This window comes from Lepeophtheirus salmonis, chromosome 9, assembly GCF_016086655.4.
Source record: "Lepeophtheirus salmonis chromosome 9, UVic_Lsal_1.4, whole genome shotgun sequence".
Classification (NCBI taxonomy): domain Eukaryota; kingdom Metazoa; phylum Arthropoda; class Copepoda; order Siphonostomatoida; family Caligidae; genus Lepeophtheirus; species Lepeophtheirus salmonis.
In genome coordinates, this window is record NC_052139.2 from 8,077,091 (window position 1) to 8,098,799 (window position 21,709).

Here is a 21,709-nt window from a genome sequence, read left to right on the forward strand (position 1 = left end):
AAGACCGGTCCTTAACTCCCGGTTTTTAGTATTTTTCATCAAATATTGATTGTTTATTAATCCATATAAGATATATGTAGATCATTGCACATATCTTACAAAAAATAATCCCATTTTCATTAAAATACAATTTAACTACGAACATTTAATATTTTTACTCAGTTATAATTATATAATTTATATGTTATATAACGGAATAAGTAAAAAAGGAAAAATACCCTTAAAGACACATCACGAGGGATTGATTTTAGTTTTTACCTTCAGTTCTTTAAAGATCGACAAGTGGACTGAATGAGATTGATTTGAACCCCGGTCCTATATAACGACCGACACAACACTAGTGATGACTATATTTCTTATATTTATTCAACAGTGATGGAGTAATTTGAATTTTTAGACATGATAATGATACGTTCCGTTCTTCCTCATTGTATTTATTATCATATATTATTATATTATATTTTGAGATTCTGTGAGTTTTTGCAAATTGATGGAATAGAGGGCGGTTTTGTTGTATGTGAAGCAGTCTACGTGGAGTCAGCTGCTTTAAATCATTGATGAATTTAGGAAATCAGCTGAAAGGAAAATACAGGGGATCTTAATTTCCTAATAGACTGACAAAAAGCGAGTCGTGTGCTTCAGCAGTGTTGCCGATGGGTGTTGTTCGAAGGAGTTAAATAAATTACATGAAGGAGTGGGAACCCCTGGTGGGTTGGAGACCCATAGCTAGGGATTTTGAACGTTCTTAGAATGAACTACATGTAAATATATTGTTATTATCTAAAAGTAAAACAAGTTATCCTTTCCTCTTTTCAAAGACATCCACTCCATATTTCATAATACTAGTACAGTAATAAATCCTGGTTTGAATCAATATATAATTAACGTATTGGATAACTCCGTGTCGGCAATCTGAAATAGTTTGGAAGTCCCTCTCGCCGTGTTAAGAAAGTAGGAATTGAATTGGAATTCGTTTGGGAGTGAAGTGTTGAATTGACTTACCATCAAAATGACTCCTGTTGTCCTCCCTGAAATGCGGAATATGTCTTTATCATGTAATCTGTATGAGCCCCAAGACCTCCTTCAGAATCGTGGAATCCTCCCCAGTAGTATTCCGCCGGCTCCACGTCCTCCACTTCAGATTTCAAGTTGGAATGAAAAGAACTGTTCTCCTGACGTGTTTCGATGTACGCTGAGGAAAATTCCTCAAACAGAGTCCTTACTTAAGAAGAGTCGACTGCCCCTGGGCCTCAGTCTCCATCCTTTCAAAGATTTGAACTATTTGACCGTGATTCAATGCCCAACCATCGTTCGATGCCGGCAATGTCGCACTTATATCAATCCATTTGTTCAGTTCATCGATCAGCGAAGGTGGAAATGTAATATCTGTTTTCGAATTAATGAAGTTCCAGAGGAATTTTTGTATGATCCTAGTACTAAATCCTATGGGGATCCATCTAGACGTCCTGAATGCAATTCGTCTACTATTGAATTTATTGCTCCGTCCGAATATATGCTGAGACCACCTCAACCTGCAGTGTATGTTTTTTGTTTAGATGTTTCAAGACAGGCATGGGAGTCTGGTTATATTAGAGTATTTTGCAACATTTTGATGGAAGAACTGGATAAGTTGCCTGGTGATAGAAGGACTCAAGTGGGATTTATTACATATAGTAAAAGTGTTCAATTTTATTCCTTAACAGTTGGATCGTCAAAACCAATTCAAATGACTGTTAGTGATATAGACGATATGTTTGTTCCTACTCCCAATGATTTAGTAGTGAATCTTAAAGAAAATAAATCTTTAATTAAAAAGCTGTTAAGTGAGCTTCCAGACATGTTTGAAAATACGAGTGATACAGAGTCCGCTTTTGGAGCAGCTCTTCAAGCTTGTTATAAACTACTGTATCCTACTGGAGGTCGTGTAACCGTACTTCAGTGCATGATTCCTAGTGTTGGACCTGGTACTCTATTTCGAAGAGAAAAGTCTGAAAAAAATGCTTCTGCTCTTTTTGGACCAGCAATCGATTTCTATAAGAAATTGGCTTTGGATTTCTCTGGCCAGCAGATTGCAGTGGACTTATTCACACTTGGAAATAATTATGTGGATTTAGCAACAGTTGAAGGAATTTCTAAATTTTCTGGAGGTCAATTGATGCACTTTCCTGGTTACCATGTGAACAGGAACATTCACATTGCCAGAAAATTCGAAAGTTATCTTCGCCGTTACTTAACTCGAAAGATTGGGTTTGAAGCAGTTATGAGAGTAAGATGTACTAGAGGACTAGCTCTCACTGCTTTCCATGGTAATTTTTTTGTGAGAAGTACTGATCTTCTCTCACTTCCTAATATCAATCCTGACGCTGGCTTCGGTATGCAGCTAGTGATTGAAGATGATTTACACGATTGTCGTGAAGTCAGTTTTCAAGCGGCATTGTTATATACATCAAGTAAAGGAGAAAGGCGCATTCGGGTACATACTTTATGTGTTCCCACTACAACATCAGTAATGGATATCATCAATTATGCCGATCAAGAAGCGATAATTGGGATGCTTGCCAAATTTGCTACTGACAGAGCTGTCAATGGCTCCATTGAAGAAGCAAAAGAAGGTTTAATTGTTTCCTGCACTGATGCGCTAGAAACTTACCATTTATATTCATCTATTAGTAATCGAAATGGACTTCCAATATCCAATTCTCTTAAACTATTACCCCTATATATTTTAGCTCTTTTAAAATCTGATGCTCTTAAAAATGATGTTCCGCCAGATTATAGAACTTACTGCTTCTCTCAACTAAAAACACTTCCCCTATCACAAGTGACACTGATGATTTATCCTTCTCTGTATCGTGTAGACAATTTACTTGATGTAAGTCCGATCCAAAATAATGGTGAATGCTTACAAAATATGCCTCCAAGATTACAATTAAGTTATGAAAACATTCAATCCACTGGAATGTATCTCATGGATTGTGGTGATGTATATCTGCTTTATCTAACTAGAGACATTCCTGAATATACTTTGGAGAATTTTTTTGGTAAGAAACAACTCAATGAAATTGATGGTAATTCCTACACTGAATTACCTGAGCTGAACAACCCGGAATCTGAGAGATTAAAACTATTTCTAAACTGGCTCGAATCCTTTAAAACAGTTTATGGAACAATTAAAATTATCAGGGAGGATAGTGACGAAAAATGGTTATTTATCGAAAGGTTAATTGAGGACAAATGCGGCAATAATTTTTCCTATTTTGAATTTTTACATCATTTAAAGCGACAGCTTAAATGATTTCTGGTTTGGAAATAATTTGATGTAGTCCTATCATTTTTACATGTTCTTCTTCTTCTTATAAAAAAACATTATCTTCATGCTTTACTCTAATGGGATGCAGTAATCCCTTGTTATACCCGATAGAAACGTTCTTAAAATTATGTTTCGCGTCAGTAAGATCTCTTGGTTCAGTTATACAAAAATATTCAGGTGTTTGCGAAGTAATTCATCAACGTAATTACACCAGGAATCCCTCTTTTCATATGTCTTAATTATCGACTAGATCACACGATTTTCAACGTAGAATATATGTATTGAATATGTATTGAAACAAAGTCAAATTCCTAGATAAAGTAGTTAATGATAGATCGTAATTAATGGTGTGTCCGTTTTATAGAAAGATATTTTTTATATTGTGTGCATTACAAGGGATTACTGTATTTAATTTTAATTAATATTTGTAATAACATAATTTACTACCTATCGAATATAACTTATTATTGTTTTATTATTTCGCCGATTTAATTGTAAGTTCCAAAGAAGAAATAACTAATTATCAAATGCTAGAGAAAAAGTGAAATAAATTATTATCAAATTAAAAAAATATACGTATCGAAACTATATTATGAAAATATGTTCGTCAGTGTGGATTTATTTATAAAAAAATCATTGAATATGTCAACTTTTACACCACTTGGAGTGATCTACAACATCAATTATTATCCGTGAATAACAAAATTATCTTGTCAGAGAGTAAAAAATTACTTTTTTTTCATGGTTCCAATCACTTGAATATTCTTGAAGTGCATAGGCGGATAAGTCTGTTTTCCATTCCAGTTTTATGGATCCCATTTGTTGAAACTTGTTTTTTTGGCCTATAACTATTATTTCAACTATCCATACATTATTAAAAAATAAAGTTATGAATTGAGGCTCCAGTGATAAAATGATGAAAGCGATGACATTTACTTACAAATTTGTTGAGAAGATTTGTTTTTTTGTCTGCCATCAATGGTTTTTTTTATTCTGAAAATAACATAATAATCTTATATTTTCAGGCAAAGTGAATGACATTTTTTTTAAATCTATAGATGAAAATGAGATTGTAGAGTAGAAGTTTATAGTTTAAAATCAGGGCTTGCGAAGTCGGTGCCTTTTTTGGTGGAGTCGGAAAATATGTACCGACCCCGACTCCAGCTACAAAACTTATTATAATCTTAGGCTTACACTGAGTGTTCATTAAGTTTTTTTCTAAATGGTTATAAATTGTATGTATTAAATACTATTTATTTATTAAATGTGTAAGTTTACTTTGCAAATTTCAAAGGTGCTCTATGGTCTATACAATTACAATTCTCGAACAACTCTAAATTATTATGTCGGGTAGAGCAAATCCATTAATCATTAGTTTTTTTAATAGTCAATGTCATCATAGTAAGGTGTAACGTTGCAGTTAGAGGATGTTTATACTGTTGTTCTTCGGTTGTTATATTCAGAAACTTATGAATGTATTAGCAATAGATAAATTTTGATCCATCTCACTTGTTCATATTGTTAAATATTCAAATATTTTCTTTATACCTGGCACAATTATTTACTAGATATAACTAATAACTACCTATAGCTATAAATTAAATCTATATTTATGGTCTTCAGACTCAATAGTACTTATATTAGCTATTAAATATGTTATTATTTTTTTTTTGTATTGGAATCGATGATATTCAAAATACTGGATTCGGAGTCGGGCATTTATGTACCAGCTCAGCAGCATTAAATATATAAAAACTTGTAAATTGTCCTGATTATACTGCGTCACTAATTGGACAGAATAATTTACTCAAGAATCCTACGGAAAATTATTTTATGTAAGATTCAATTATCTTTCAAAATGTATGTTTTGTATGTTGTATAGAACTTTCATCCAGAATATATTATATTAGTATAATTATAAATCTGAATTTTTCAACAGGATTCTTAATTAAAAAAAGAAAAGAGAAATAAAAGTATTTTTCCTCATTTTTTGTCTAATATGATAATGCCTATAGGTTAAGAAAACAAAAACTATTAATGCAATTGAAGTAGATGAACTATAATTTCTTTTTATTTGTTGACTTTTGATCCATGGAGATACTATACAAGTTTTAGGAAAGTGAAAATCATTGTTTTTACTTTCAATTTTATGATTTATCTTTTATTTGCTATGGATTTACTTTCTTCATCAAAACAGGAATTGTTTTCTTTAAAAGAAAATAATAACTTTTCAATAGAATATTATGTACATACATGGTTTTATGGTATGTTTATCCAACCCACTGGGTTTATTAGTATTACTTAAATCATGGGACCTAATGCAATTATCTTTATAATATGTAAAAAGTAATGTTGCTAGCTAGCTAGTTATTTTTTTTCCGGATAAATATTTTGTTTATTTGAGTAAATCATAGTAATCATGGTTTCATTAAAATGTATGAAAGACACCAAAAGATTATTAAATGCAAGGCCTGAAAAAAAAAAATACAAATAAAATAAAAAATTGAAACATTAGCTAGAGGATAGAAGACTCAGAGTGAACTTTGGCTCTATTCTTAAAATGTTTGTTGAAGTATCAAGGAGATGAATGGCAAAGTACGTGACTTTATTCATCCTCATCCTGACTCGATGAATACCAAGAGATTCGCTCCTCGTAGAATTAAATGACTAAATTTGGACATTTGAGATTGGCTTGTCGCGCAGGAACAGGATCCATCTCGTCAGATCCTTTCCACTTGATGATAAGAATTAACTCTCCAGAAGTACCCGTGGCCCCAATGAGCCTTTCAGCCTGAAGGCTACGATCAAACCCTCTGGGCTCCGAGTCTTTCTCTGGATTCAATGCTTTCAGCTTTTTAGCCTCCTTTCTAGATGCAGGTGATGCATTGTAATTTGGAGATCCAATACTTGGAGATCCATTTGCATCTTTTTTCTCTATCTTGGCCTTGAACTTCTTTTCAAACTTCGGACAGTTCAGATTCTTCTGGGGCTCCCAAGTGTTCCCTTTTGAGCCATAACCCTTCCAGCCCAAGTAATACTCAGTCTTCCCATTCCTTATTCTCTTATCAATGATATGATCCACAATGTAATCTTCCTCAGCCATATCTGGATGATTGATTCTCTTTTAACCTTTAAACTTGAGTACACTAGTAAAATCCATGGAAGTAAAACTGATTTTTATATTCGACATCGACAAAATGAAACGACAATTAAGAAAGGGAGGAAATAAAACCGGTAGATTTGACTTTAGATCTGTTAGGGAAGCTACCACTCGACTAAACCGAGAAGAGAGGATCTCGACCCAGTTTTCATAAATGATTATTGATAATTGATCAACACTAGTATAGTTACAAAGGGTTGAAGCCCCCTAAAGTGTCTGTCAACGAAATTATCGAGTGCTGACGTCTTTAGTCTTTATCATTGAGCCCATTGTCTGGCGGAGGTATAAAGTGCAGTTAAATTTCGTGATGACTACGTCTGCTTTTAGGTGAGCCCGAGTCGTCGGTGCCATAGCCACAAACTAATATTTTTTTAGCTCTATTCCGAGTGTATCCTTAATTTTCTGTTTCAGGATTTCCTTTACAGGTATCATTTCAATCTACTACATTCATAAAAAAGATGGAAGGAGGACTCCGTATGATCCATGCAGTAAGAGCAGAGCCTCTCCGTTTTATCTTTTTTCAAATTGTTGGTGAAGTCTGTTGATGTAGCTAGACGTTTTCGTAGCAATCTCTCTCTTGAATCGGAGAATTGATTTCTCATGATCGATCTCCATCCCACTTTATCAATCGCCATGTCCGTTCTATTCAGCTTTCGGAGTCGTTTGCAACTATAAGGATTTGAGGACTTTCATTTTCACGAAGCTCCTTTCGAACATATCGTACATTGAGATTCTACAACGCAATGCAAAACGGGGTGTGTGGAACCAAAAATCCCTTTTATCGCATGGAAACGATACAGTTGGTCGTTACAAAATTAGAAGAAAACACGCATAGGAATGACTTTATTTGCCCAAGCAGACAATTCCCGTATGCTTCATTAGCTCACCTCTACTTTTGAAGAGGTAATTAAAATTTTTAGGTACATTTTCACCCAATAGTGAAAGAGGAGCCAACAAAAAGGAATTCCAAGAAGATAATAGCCCTTTCCAGAAAGCCTCATTCTTAGGTAAAGCTGAAAAAAACTCTTCTGGGCCAATGGTAATTCTTTCAACAAAATAGTAACCCTTGTTTTAAATATTTTAGCCCGGAAATACAGACACATCCTTAATTTTCTAAGCCGGGAATAGTTTATGTTGTGTCTTGACGAGGGAGAGACACAAACTTATTTATAGTTGGAGAGATCCAGGATGACCGAGAGACATGAGGAGAAGAAATCACGCGGAGGAATAATATAACACTTATTTATAACATCATGTGTATTCTTTATAATACAACCATACTCTAATTTATTTACAAAATACACGACTATTTATACTATGTAAAATACAGTACTTTAATACATAAAAGAAAATACAAGAAGATAAGAACAAGGGGAAAGGAAATATAAAATACATTACAGTTTACAGTTTAAGGATATTCACCATAAATAAGTTCGTCATATTTTTTGTTCCAAGTAAATTCCAACCTTGTAGCTTCTAGAGAGCTGAAATTTTAATGGAAGACTAAGATTGTTTTAGCCAGAGCTTGGGCCAATGGGGGAGTTTGCGGGACACCCACCCAGAGCTTTTTGCGACGGGGGAGGGAGGTACCCCTCTAGAAGTATTTATGAAAAAATTAATGGAGTGTAACTTGGAATTTTTGACACGAGGCCCTTTTAAAAATACACTTTATCTAAATATAAAAAAGTCATATAACTAAATATCGACAAAGTCTAGGAAAAAGGAAGCCAAAAAGAATATAAAATATTACTTTCTAAAAAAATTAATTCAACCAAAAATATATCAAACTATTTATCAAAAGACCTTATATTATTTTTGAGTAAAAATTGAAAAGGTCAAATATATATATATATATATTTAAAGTCAGCTCATATTTGAGTATATAGAAAGAAAATTTGAAAAAATATATCCCCCTCCTAGAAAAACCCTAGGATAAGTCTTGATTATAGCTAACTTATATGTAGGTGTATTTTAAATCATTTTAGAATCATACTGGTCGTGAATCATATTTAAAAAAATATATAGTTTCTATAACATAACCATTCCGAAATAAACAAAATCCCATTAAATTAGAAAAACTTGGGCTCAATGAAAGTCTTTCCTAATTTTGTACAACTCATTACATTACAAAGTCGTATAAATTGTTAGTTAAGGACTCATTTTTTAGCTGACAAGTTTTTGTTGTTGTTGGCAACCTCAAGAATGTTTTTTATTTTATTAAGCAGTTATCATCATTTCATTCTTGAGGAGAGAACGTTTTGAGTAATTACGTGTGAATGTACTCTATGAAAAACGTAGAGAAACATTGATGATTACTTGGGTAATTATCGTAATTTTTTAATATGACGTGATGAGCTAGGGAGTACTTGGACTCGTTTCTAAAACTCATCTAAAGTCAGATTCATCTTTTTAAATTTTATATTATGTATTTCCCCATTGTTTTCCTTTTTTTTTTTATAATATGACGCGCACGCTTGATTTTTCTTGTTATTTCTAGATCTAGTATCAATACTCAAAAATGACTTACTGGAAAATTTATATACAAACACACTTTGCTGGATTAATATAGAAGATATGTATTAGTAGAGATGAACACTGTTAATGATTATATTTTTCCTTTAATACTAATGAATTAATTAATTATCATGAAATGTTAAACATTTCAGCACTTTATTGAGTAATTTTTGCATTAAAATTAAAGCACTATTTCTGCTCAACTAGAACCACTAAAGGCAAATTACCACTTTTATCATGCGTGTACACGCAATTTATATCTAAAAACTTTGCATATTCAAACCTCAACAACTCTATCTATCAAAATAAAGAGGTTCTGTGATTTAAAATGTTCTTGTTTGGGAGAAAGAAAATTCTACGTTTATAATTTTTGTGCTTCCAAAATATAATTTATCATGAAATAATCAAGCAGACGCGTCCGTAGGATTATATATATAAGTCAACAAATTAAGATTTTTTGAACAAAAATGTCCCAAAATCCTTTGCTATTCACAAAATATTTAAAATATTAAATTTTTGGGAAAAAAATTTCAAAAATCAATTTCTATTCACAAAAAATTAATTGTTTGGATTTTTTTTTGAAAAAATTGATACTGCTGTTTACAAAAAAAAAATTTTGGAAAAAAATTACAAGAATGAAATTTCAAATATTAAATATTTTGGAGAAAAATTTCAAATATTAAATTTTTCGGATAAAATTTCAAAAATCCATATTTACCCCAAAAAAATCTATTAAAAAGCAAAAACTCCTTAATTTTGGAAGTAGGGCTACTCCACCTTGATCCCACCCCATGAGGACGCCCCCGATTATGCATGCAGCTTAGCTTGTTTTCTTTATTTCCCCTCTTGAAGGAAAAATGTGTTAAAATTGGTGAAAATTATTTTTCTTCCTTTTTTCAACCAATCAATCATTTTATATTCGCCCTATGTAGAAAAAAATATGAATGGTTATTCTAGTTCACTAGAATTTCATGAGAAAGTTATTGAGGTTTGAAGATTATAACATGCAAAGGTTAGGAATAAATTGACTTTACACTTATACGAGTACCATCTGGTTACCTTTATTGTATCACGCAACCTTTCATACAAAAACGTGAAATAACGACGTGTTACACTAAAGTGATAGATGTGGTAACCCACCTTTTAGAGACCAGTGCCAGTTTGTATGAATAAAATAAAATTAATTACAGTTTAAAATAAATAGACACTTTTAGCATAAACACCCATGAAAACCAAGGACAAACAAAACAAAGGTCAAAATTGTGATATTTTACTTTTAAATTACATTTTCTCGTAATTAGATGTTCTCACATAAAATAAAAGTACTTTCTTTTGTAGAAAATACGTCGGTTTATTTTCTTGCATTATATCCTAATCTTTTACTTACTCAAAAGATACAAAATTATAAGAAACCAAAATTGAATTGCATATACAATTTCCGGGAACAGCGCGTCAGGTACATTAAGAGAATATAAAATGATGTATAAATTTTTGAAAAAGTAAAATTTTGTTGACTTGGACTAATAGCATTTCTATTTCTTTAAGTATTTATTTTAATTCTCGTATCTTTGATTTAAATACATTTTATTCATATCATATTCTAACGGATATTCTGTCAGTTAATATTTACACCAATGCATAATTTTGAATTATAAGTAATCTTATTAGATAGTTATGATGAAAGATAAGCCTTTAATCCTAGTTTAGAATAGCTTCTTATAGTGGGAGTCCGTCGTTGAGCTCTAGTTGATCAAATTAAATACTTTAAGATTCATTTTTAAACATTCCAAGTAATATGTGTGTACAGAGGGCCGTCGCCAGCCGGCCCAGAATTTTTATTTGGGAGGATAAAAGCTTTTTAAATTTTTGTTATTTAAAAAAAATACATTATATGTTTTCTGGGTTATTAAATCATTCTAAATTTTTACATCAAACTTTCCCACTAAGATCCCATTGTCACCCACTGACATATTCTTGTGGCACACAAACACCCCGTCGCAACAGTCCTGTATCTACAGCGTGGTCCAGATGAATTGGAAAATCTTTAAATAACGAAGGAACTCGATGGGTTAAAACTACAAAAAAGTGCAGGATATATTGACTACAAAATGTCCTCACATTCGGAGCCCAAATTTTTGCCCTGAAAGAGCCCGGATTCGAATTTATACGATTTCTATCACAGACGGAGGTCAATCATGAGGTCTATGCCAAGTATCATTCGTTTGTGTACGCCTTGATGAAGTCCAATGCTGAATCAATGCGTTATTCCCATACTAAGATAATTATAATTACATTCATGTTTTAATTATTAGTATATGTAGTATATAGAAGTATTTTCTGAATAGTTTTCTAAATTTTTTCCAATTATTTTTACCATTATAAATGTGACTTCCCGCTCTCTCCTTACGCCGGGTAACCATTGATTGGTGGTTTATACATAAAAGGAATGTGCCATTAGATCATGATTATCAACGAGCGTGTGAAGCTAAAGATGAGCGTGTCCTATTAAGCAAAAAAAAAAAAAAAAAAAAGGGGGAGTTAACATATGGGCTAAAAAGTTCTATGCTTAACAAGGAAAACATTTTTTTTTTCGTTCAAAATTGACTTTTTCAATTTTTTTATTTTTATTTGCTTTATGGAGCAGCCTACACATAACACTTTTCAAGCCATTTGCTTAGCTTGAACGATATTTTTTCTCATCAAGAAGCAGTGTAAAATTAAAGTACAAGATTGTTTTTGATCTATTGTTTTGAAGCGTCACTCTTAGCACAATAACTCTCAAACTTAACAATAGATTGTCAGGAAATTTTGAGAGCTATCTTTTGAAGGTTGGTACTTACTGAAAATGAGGGGAATTAAAAAAAATAATGCAATTTATGTGTGAAGCCCGGGAATTTTTAACACACGTTTTACATATCTGTATTATTAGAGCCTAGTTTGTCTGTTCCTCGACGTATAATAAGTCCGAGCAATGTCTACTACTTCCGCTGGTAAACAAATAAAAGATGATTCGGTTACCATGGGACTTCCAATCGTTCTGCATTTTTCTTCCGTAGGCAGCCCGGATTACCTTCATTTTGTCTGTAAGGATGTGTCTTTTGTAGATGCGGTATGACTTCATCTTCAGGTCAGTATTTATGGTCCTGGAGACTGCTGCAGAGATTTCTTGGTGCTTTTTGGAAAGAAGATTAATCAGAGTTACAGGAGATATCTTCAAGTACCGTTTCAGACCTACTAGGAATCTGAGAGTGGGTTTTTTATCACTCCGGGACTTGTTGGATTTTCTCTTATATTCTCATTCCAGCGATTGTAGACGTTATAGACTGTGCTCTTTGGATACCAGAGGATATTCTTGATGTAAGCTGGGCTGTGTCCCACCTAAGCAAATTCGATGATGGGGTTCCTCCGGGTCTCTTTCAACGAAAATACTTGTTGCGCAACAAAATTATAGCTAACGCTTAATATTTCATTGAAAAATTATAATAACTGAGTTAAATCCTTTCTTTATTGTTGAGGATGTAGTTAAAGAGGGTATACATTTACCAGAACGACCCTGTATACTGTACAGTATAAAAAAAGGGGAGGGTATGGTATACAGGGAGCATTGTATAAAATGAATGAAAAAAACTTTATATAAAATGAGACTTTAAATGAGATTTAGCAACGAGCTAAATTACTCCCTGGCTCATCCAATCATATTATTATTTTTTTATTCTTAATGAGATAACGTATATATATGAAGTGAGTAACAACAATTATTTTTTGGGAAGTTATCTTCTATATTATTAAAGAAAAATTTGTATGTTCGTTGACACCTAATAACTCCGGATAATGCCTTGTACTTCCGCTAGTAATTTAATACGTATATAATAAGAACATATTATATTTCGCCTCTTCTATATATTTTATTCTACAATATAATAATTTAAAAAAAGGAAAAACACCCTCAATGACGTCACAAGGGATCGATTTTACTTTCTTTAAGGACCCACAAGTAGGACTGCACTGGATGGGATCAAACTGGACTGATCCTTGCTCCTAAATAACACTACCTGAAACTAGTGACTAATATTTTTAGGAAATAGGTAAATGTTTTGAATTTAGGAAATCCCTACTTTTTATTACGAGAGCTAAGGAATTCCCCACCTTATTCATGATAAGCACTTTCCTAGAGAATTATTTATTCGTAACAAAGTGGGTAAAATTTTTTGAACAGGTAATAATGCAGATATTTACAATCTACATTCGAGTAGTAGTCAAAGGAATTTAATCTAGCACTCATACACACACACTAGGTATAATAATGTAAGTATGTATTGTTTTTTGTTAGTAAAATACATTCATAGGTAGAATATAATACAAAGTATTACATAATGATGAGAAAATCGATGCATACTAGATATATAGTATAATTATTGGCCATTTTATTATTTTAATGAATAAATTTTGGCATTCATACACAAAATACTAATGCTATGCTTTTAATAAAATATTACTAGGCAAAATTATATTACAGGATCGAATCCAATACTAGGTAGGATTTTAATATCGTATACTCGTATGTAATTCATTTTAAAAGTTGTGAAGGAATAATATGTCAGTGATTGTGTGGGAGTACATGACAGATAAATAGAAGTTGGTATGTTTGAAATATTTTGCTAACTACCTAATTATTAATGACCTTAAATAAATTTTTGAAAAAAAACATTTTATCCTAATTTTCGCGTAAATTTTTTCATCCTTAGCCAAAAAAAAAAATATAATAAAAAGCAAAAGTATCTTCATTTGGGGGGAGGTTGGGGCTACAGTGTTCCCCCTGCGGACACCCCTGTTGTGTAAATTGTGCGTATTTTTTATCTGGACGTCTTTTTTGGAATTGGTAATCTTAAGTATAAAATTTTATATTCCTCCGCTGTTCACATAAATATATATATTGTGATTAATATATTTCTTTTTCAACTACATTCATTGTAGTATTTTCTTAACAAATTGTCACAATATCATCAATACCCATAGGCCGTGCATAATACGTACAAACATTGAAAAATATTTCCCCAATTAAGGAATTTATGAAAAATTATCGCTCTGCGGAAACAAATTTAAATGAGAAAATATTTTTTTTTTTATAAAATTAAAAAAACCAAGCCCTGCGGACACCCCTGAAAAAGGTTGCAAGATTAGCCTTTTTTCAATAATTTTGTTTTATCAAGCCTTTTTCAGGAGATTTAATCTAATAGGTTCTATGGTCGATTATGATATTTCAAGTGGCAATGAGCCCATGAGGACATCCCTGATCTAGATCATCATAAGCGTCGTTAGCAAAAAAAGTAATATAACTAGTTTGAATACTGGGTGTCTAAAAAAACCGCCTTCAATGGGTTACAACCTGATTGAACATTCGTGTGTGTGCATAAAATGCAGATATTAACCTTTAGGATCTTTAGCGGAGTTATAATTGTAAGTCCTTGTTAGACTCAGAGTAGAATTAAGGATCGACGTCCTTCCAATGTTCTTATTTTATTTATTTCTCCCCCTCCTCCCTTGACATAGCTGATCTAATATAATGTCATGACAGCTAAGTTGCTCTCCTTCAAAACATTATTCAATTTGTCAGGGTTACCATGATGAGTTTAGTTTTTTTTTAGCATGTCCAAAATATACATGATTTTCATTTCTGGTTATAGAATATCAACAAACTTTTAAAAAAATCTACAAGGTGGTGTGATAGTCTCTAGTTTACTGTTAATGTGAGTAACATACGACTAATTATTTTATTAAATCATATTATGCTTCTGGGAGTTGTATTATTTTGCCACAAGGCGGTGCCTCTCTCTGTGGCTTTATTTACAAATTAATATTAACAAACAACGCCCACACCAAAATTAATAAATATTGCAAAATTTAAGTAATTTGAAAACATGTATTTTAAACTGTCGTGAAAGATCCAAAACGAATTTATGAATCCTACAATAGAAGGTGAAATTATAAATAAATATTAATTGGTACGTTTGTTGTAAGGACAATTGGTGGTTCATTAGTCATTATTATTTGTGTATACGCATAGTGCTTCATTTACAGCGTAGCATAAATAGTTAAAAACTATATGTTAAATAAATCTTCAATAACATGCATTTAACTTACAATTAGAAACCATATATTTTTAAATAATTTAATGTGGGGTTTCCCGAAAAATAATTTTGTTTTGGGAATTTAATATTAAACATAAGTAGAATTGAGATTTTTGTACGAAAAAAAGGAGCACAAGAAGGAGGCGAGAGTAGACATATGGTACTACTGAATGAATACCTTTGTTAATATTAGATCCCTTTTATATATTTTTGGGAGAGAAAATGAATTACTCCTATAAAGAAGATAAATTTTTACATTTAAAATTCTCTTAGTGTAGGGGAAAAGTTATAAGTAAACAGTATAAATTCATATATATATATATTTTTTTGGGATTTTTAAATCAAATTACACCATAGATAGGCGGGACTTCGGAGGGAGATGTGACTACCTCTATAATAATGAGCCAAAAAGAAGAAAAAGCAAATGCAACAACCATGTTTCCTTTTTTAATTTTTAAAGGTAGTTTTGTATTACAAAGATGTTAACTTTAGTTAAAAGGTAGGCTAAGAATTAGTCCTTATGAGGTCAGAGAGGCCATTTTTGATCCCAGTCATGAAGAGACTAATTTTTGATGTTCCAAGGACTTTTAAAAAAACCTCAAGTCGTCGTGTGATGGGGTTAATATTTTATCCAATTGCCATTGACGCCTGAACCATTTGTTCCAAGGGGCTAGTGGTCTCCAATTTTTAGAATAAGTGTATTTTTTTTAAAATACAATAAAATATTAAGAATGGGAGACTATATCATCACTGTTAAATAATAATATATTTACGACTAAAATACTTAAAACGTGAGGCAAATTAAAGCAATGTTATTCAAATACTGTTGGAAGTTATATGTACTTCTTATCTACATTGCTTAATTTAATAAATATCATATATCTCGTTAATTTTAAAGAACAAAATTGTTTTTTTTTTCAATATTTTACAGATTTTCAAATCAAAAAACGTCTATGAAGGATTTTTTTTTTTAGATTGAAAGTTAGTTTCTTGTTTAAATGAATAAAATGGAAAATCAAACTATTTTGGGATACTAAATTTGGAACTTTTGTCATAACGGCATAGTCTAATGCAGTGGTCAGGGGACAGGGGTAAATTTAGAAAATTTTGTGTATAATGGGAGTTTCCATACCATAAAGAAGCACTTTTACTTCCTAGTGTTAAATGAAATAAACAAATAAACATTATGTCACTGGTTTAAGGTAAATTAATTTCATTACAAGTTATTTTGGGGTAACGCTAAAAAAAGTTATATTTCTTTTTTCAAAGTTGAGTGTGGATTACATTTGTCTGCTTATACAAATTATTGTCAATTTCTATAAACAAATTATTCTTATTAACCTTTTGGGTCTGCTGCAAATCGCTCATAAATTATCCAAAACTGATTGTGTCATATATATTGAGGATAAAGGGTCAATATGAGTTTCATCAATCATCTGTAGCATTCATTCTTAGATATCATTGCTCATTTCAGAAATTTGAACAATAAGCCTATAATAACTAACTCAAATATGTCTATGAAATATTGGGATGCACTTATAGGTTGTGTACAATTTACAACTGGTAGAAGCAAATTGTAAAGGTTGCTATTTCTTCGTCTGAAAAAGCATTATTTAATTAGAACATTGATAACCAACTATTCATTGATACTATCATTTCATTCTAAGATATTAAAATAAAATGGCTAATATGTATTTTTGAGTAATATAGCTCTGGGCATTTGAACTTTATAATGTGTTAATGAGTACTTATCTTTTGGTAAAAATTAGACCATTAATATTCAAAATGTTCCTCATCCCAAGTACGTCAAATCACTCATTCAAAATTATTCATACCATGTTTTCTTTCCAACTTCTACAGAATCCGTATAAAGTAAAAAAATTAATTTATATTTTCTATTTTCATGTTAAGGTATCACGTAACCTTTCATCCAAAATGAAACAAAAAAAAAAGGTCCAAAATCCTCTAGTAGTTACCCAAATAAGACAATCGTACAAACTGCTATTATCTCTTAAGTACTCTCAGACTATCATTGTCATATTATTTCACCACCATTTTTAAAATGAATAATATATCCTATAGGTATTTGATAATATTAAAATCCTGTATAGTATTTTCTTCGATATTTATAATATTGCTTTGTAATATATAATTAAAACTGCAGCTAAATATTCGTCAATGTAAATGATAGCCAAAATTTATTCATATAAATAATGAAATGGCCAATTTATATATATACTACAACTACGAGAGATCCACAAGAAAATTTCCTTTCATCAAAAAGAATAAATTATGAAATAGCCATGACGTATCAAGTGAGACGGGGGAATTGACAGCTGACAATAAAATACTTAGTGTATTTTTGTGATAGCAAGGTATCGACGTGCTTTTCTTGATTTTTGATGAAGATTGTTTTTATATTGACGCACCACAACTCTTGTCTGTTTTGATGAGCAACTCTTTAGTAGTAGTTGTACATGTTGCTGGATATTTTTGTAGTATGTACATGGTACATATTATGTAGGCATAAGAATAAAGAACTCAACTGGAATTATCTTCTTAGCATCAATGAAATGTTGCCTGAGAGCAAGTAAAAACAACATTACATATTATAGCATCATTGAAATAGCATAATATCGTGTACATTATAAATGTATATATGAATCTACAAGTACCTGCAACACAAAGGTATATACTTTCATAGGCATCTTACCTAGGCATATTTACATACACGCACACGTATTGACGTACACTCTAAGTACGTCGGCGTTTCTGAATGCTTTTTTGGTTCTTCTTCAAATCAAAAAAAATAAACAAACCAATCTAAACTAGCCAGTTAGCATTTGGACGATCTCAAGTCCTTTTTTTCCCTTCTATACTTTTCTTTTTCCTTTCCTTCGGCAGCGGATATTCTTTATCGAATAATATTATTACTATATTAATAAGATAAGGAGAAAATCTGGGCTGACCCATCATAGTAATACACTACTACACTCAACAACGTCTGCTCATCCCCCTCCTCCTCCACCACCTATTAAAAAAAAAAAAAATACACACCCCAAAATAGTACAATCTTATAATCAGTTAGTTCCCATCTCCAAATGAATTTTTGACACAAAAAATATATATTTAGTTTTTCATTGGGAAAGTGATTGATCAGTTGGTGTGATAGTGTGCGTGAATATGAGTGATTCGAATTGAAGAAGAAATAGAAGACAAAGTCATAAATTAATCAGTCTAACCCTCACATAAAACATACATAACACTACTTAATCCAATTAAATACTCTATACATAAACATTTCCAATTTGTATTCTCTAACACTGCTGTGTTCTCACTTCATCATGTATGGGAAATATATTACTCTCCTTGCATTAATCTTCTCTCTTGCAAATGCAAACCCACTACAGACATTCCCTTCAAAATCCTGTGGCTCAAGAAAGAAAGACCTGAGTCCTAGAGCCTCAGGTACTTATGAAATCACTAATTCTTTATCCTTTCCATGGTTGGTCAAAGTAGGACTTTTGAGTGGAGGCTCTGGCTTCGTTCCACTTTGCTCTGGAACTGTTGTTAGTCCAAGTGTTGCCATAATTCCATCTTCATGTCTTGGAGAACATCGTCGACAAAAACTTCGGATTTCATATCACAATGGTGGAAATGACTTTGGTTTACATGAAGTACAAAATATTATTGTTCATCCCCGTTATAACATAAGCCATCCTGCTTCTCAACATGACATTGCTGTCGTCAAGGTCCGTGGTATATATACTCATTATGCATGCATTCCGGAGCATGGAGTGGATCCTATTACAAATTGTGAAACCGCCACTTATCTTGATGATGTAGGAGAAAAGGTTATGTTTCGAAGACTAAACTCCTTTGAGCCTTCTATTAAATGCATGGAAACCCCTTATTTACGTGGCTACATTGACTCGTCTGAGCTTATCATTTGTGCTGATGTGAGTGAATGCCAAGTTCTTGGTCCTGTATTTTGTATTGATGAAATTGGTCGAAGTCGACTCATGGGAATGAATACTAAAAGTAAGGACTGGTGTGCCGTTGGAGCATATACAAGAGTTGCCAACTATGCAGACTGGTTAATAAGTACTGTTGAATACTTGGAAGGATTTCCTTATCGCCCTGAGGTAGAGGATGAAGATGAAGAAGTACCCAATGAGTCCAAGTCTCTGAAATCCACACCAAGAAGAGCTCTTCCAGATGAGGATGAAGAGGATAAGGATAATCCATGTTCCGAGGAGCCTTGTGGAACACATGCAAGATGTTGGAACTCTGGATCCAGTTTCATGTGTACATGTGATGAAGAGTATCCTGAAGGAAATCCATATTATGCTTGCTCTAAATGTCTATACGATGAACATTGCTCCTCTGGTAAATTTTGTGATAAACGAACAAAAACATGTGAGGTAGTTCCAACCGTACAAAACCAAGCAAGTATTCCGGATGAGTACTTCAGAGTCGGCAATGTATCCTACTTAATAGGCCCAGTCGAACTTTCCTGGTTACAAGCTCAGTATGAATGTAGGTCTCGAAGTGGTACACTCGCTGAATTTTTGGACGAAAATGAACAAGGATCCATTCTTGAAGCTTTGAGGAAAGACAATACATCAGGTACTTATTGGGTAGGAGCCTCAAACTTTGAAAATGATGAAGACTTCAGGTGGTATCACAGTCGCTTAGACGTTGAAATTGACTCAAAAACCATCGTCAACAAAACAATTCCAGACAGAGTTGATCCGGATCAACACTGTGTTCAAATCTTTGCTTCAAATGGAACTCTTGCCGTCTCGAGCTGTGAATTCAAAGCTAAATTTATTTGCCAATATGTTAGTAAATACCATGAAATCGAAGATAATGACTTGTCCCAACGACGTCAACATCGTCGTTTTGATACTTTGAATCCAAACGCACGCTATCACGATGTTTGCGGACGAAGATTTGTTCGACAGAGTCGGATTGTTGGTGGAGGTGTATCTGATTATGGAGAATGGCCTTGGCAAGTCTCTTTACGTCAATATAAAAATAACCAATATCGACATAAATGTGGGGCTGCTTTGTTAACTCATGAATGGGTTTTGACTGCAGCTCATTGTGTCAAGGACGTAAGCCCAAGTAATCTCTTGATGAGGATTGGCGAATACAATATTTTGGACGACAAAGAGGCACACAAACATATAGATGCACGAGTAAGAAGAGTCATCATTCATCGAAGATTTGACAAATACTCTTATGAGTATGATATTGCTCTCATTCGACTCAACACCCCAGTCAAATTCCGACCCAACATTATTCCTATTTGTCTACCAGACACGAACTCTGAATTAGTTGGAGAAGTAGGAACGGTTACAGGTTGGGGACGACGAACGGAATATGGTCAAATTTCTCCCGTTCTTCGTGAAGTCCATATCCCAATCATCTCTAATTCAAAGTGTATGAGTATGTACCGAAAATCTGGACAGAATGAATGGATCCCAAAGATATTTATATGTGCTGGAACGACAAATGGAGGAAGGGATTCCTGTGAGGGAGATTCTGGAGGACCTCTTGTTATTAAGAGGAAAAATGGAAGATGGGGTCTTGCTGGTATCATTAGTTGGGGAATTGGTTGTGGAGATAGGAATAGACCAGGAGTGTATACGCGAATATCAGAATTTACAAATTGGATCAGTACTAACATAAACTATTAGTGAATAGCTATGACTAAACAAAGACTGAATGAAACAAATAATTTTATGTATTCGTATTTCTGATACTAGAACAACTATAACTCCAAGACAAATTCCTACTTTTAGATTTTTGCAAAATCTTTAAACGTGCATAAAATATTCGGCTTATCCATTTTTATGATATATATTAACTATAACTATTTTTTATATATACTCATCGAACCCAAGATGAAACCTCCAATATAATACTTAAATGTATTTTCATTGTTAGTATTTTGTATCATTATTTTTTTCTTTATTATTTTTCATCTCTTTATGTGATATCCCCCAATAGAGTATATTTATTTATATAAATTGTATTCTAAACCCCCCCTTTACTGAATAATCTACCTTACCACCTATGTATGTAATTAGTCAAAATATATTCTTCTATTTTTACACATAAATACATATATTAATATTATGTACAGTATATTTACAAGATTTCATATGTTTTTCATCTGTTTTCTTAATATTATACCTAATAAGAAAACTTTCCATTCAATTCTATGCGTCAATTTCTTTTTGTATCCATCATTTTTAGGAAATCAAATAAATACATAAAGTAAACCTATTATTTAATCTAATTTATTTAACTTTGTAAAAAAAAGAGTTAGCTATATCTGTAGTGTGTCAACATAAAAACAATTTTGAATAAAAGTTAAGAAAAGGAGAAAATACAAATATATATTTTTTACTGGGTTTAAAATCTAGAATAAGTTTACAAGTATACTCATCAGATTCAACTGCTCAAATTGTATCATTGTAGCATGTATCGTATGCGGCCATTAGTGTGTGCTTCCATGGTGGGCGCTCAGAACAGGACGCAAATACATTTATAAATAATGATGATAGAGAGCTTACATTGATGTTA

At 32.3% G+C, this 21,709-nt stretch overlaps 2 protein-coding genes and 1 pseudogene across 2 annotated transcripts; 2 read left to right on the forward strand and 1 right to left on the reverse strand.

Moving 5' to 3' along the window:
- The first annotated feature begins 216 nt into the window (after window positions 1–216).
- Window positions 217–3,881, forward strand: Sec24AB (Protein transport protein Sec24AB). The gene is made up of 2 exons (XM_040719001.2): window positions 217–761; window positions 819–3,881. The coding sequence occupies exon 2, from the start codon at window positions 1,010–1,012 to the stop codon at window positions 3,293–3,295; it is 2,286 nt and encodes a 761-aa protein (XP_040574935.1). The 5' UTR covers window positions 217–761; window positions 819–1,009; the 3' UTR covers window positions 3,296–3,881.
- Window positions 3,882–5,626: 1,745 nt separating this feature from the next.
- Window positions 5,627–7,820, reverse strand: LOC121124285 (chromobox protein homolog 1 pseudogene; annotated as a pseudogene).
- A 10,046-nt stretch (window positions 7,821–17,866) lies between these two features.
- Window positions 17,867–21,409, forward strand: LOC121124033 (uncharacterized). The gene has a single exon (XM_040719133.2). The coding sequence runs from the start codon at window positions 18,457–18,459 to the stop codon at window positions 20,815–20,817; it is 2,361 nt and encodes a 786-aa protein (XP_040575067.1). The 5' UTR covers window positions 17,867–18,456; the 3' UTR covers window positions 20,818–21,409.
- Window positions 21,410–21,709: the final 300 nt, after the last annotated feature.

Coding starts and splice junctions, on each gene's coding strand:
- Sec24AB (XM_040719001.2), top strand. CDS start 1,010: ATGACTCCTGTTGTCCTCCCTGAAATGCGGAATATGTCTTTATCATGT.
- LOC121124033 (XM_040719133.2), top strand. CDS start 18,457: ATGTATGGGAAATATATTACTCTCCTTGCATTAATCTTCTCTCTTGCA.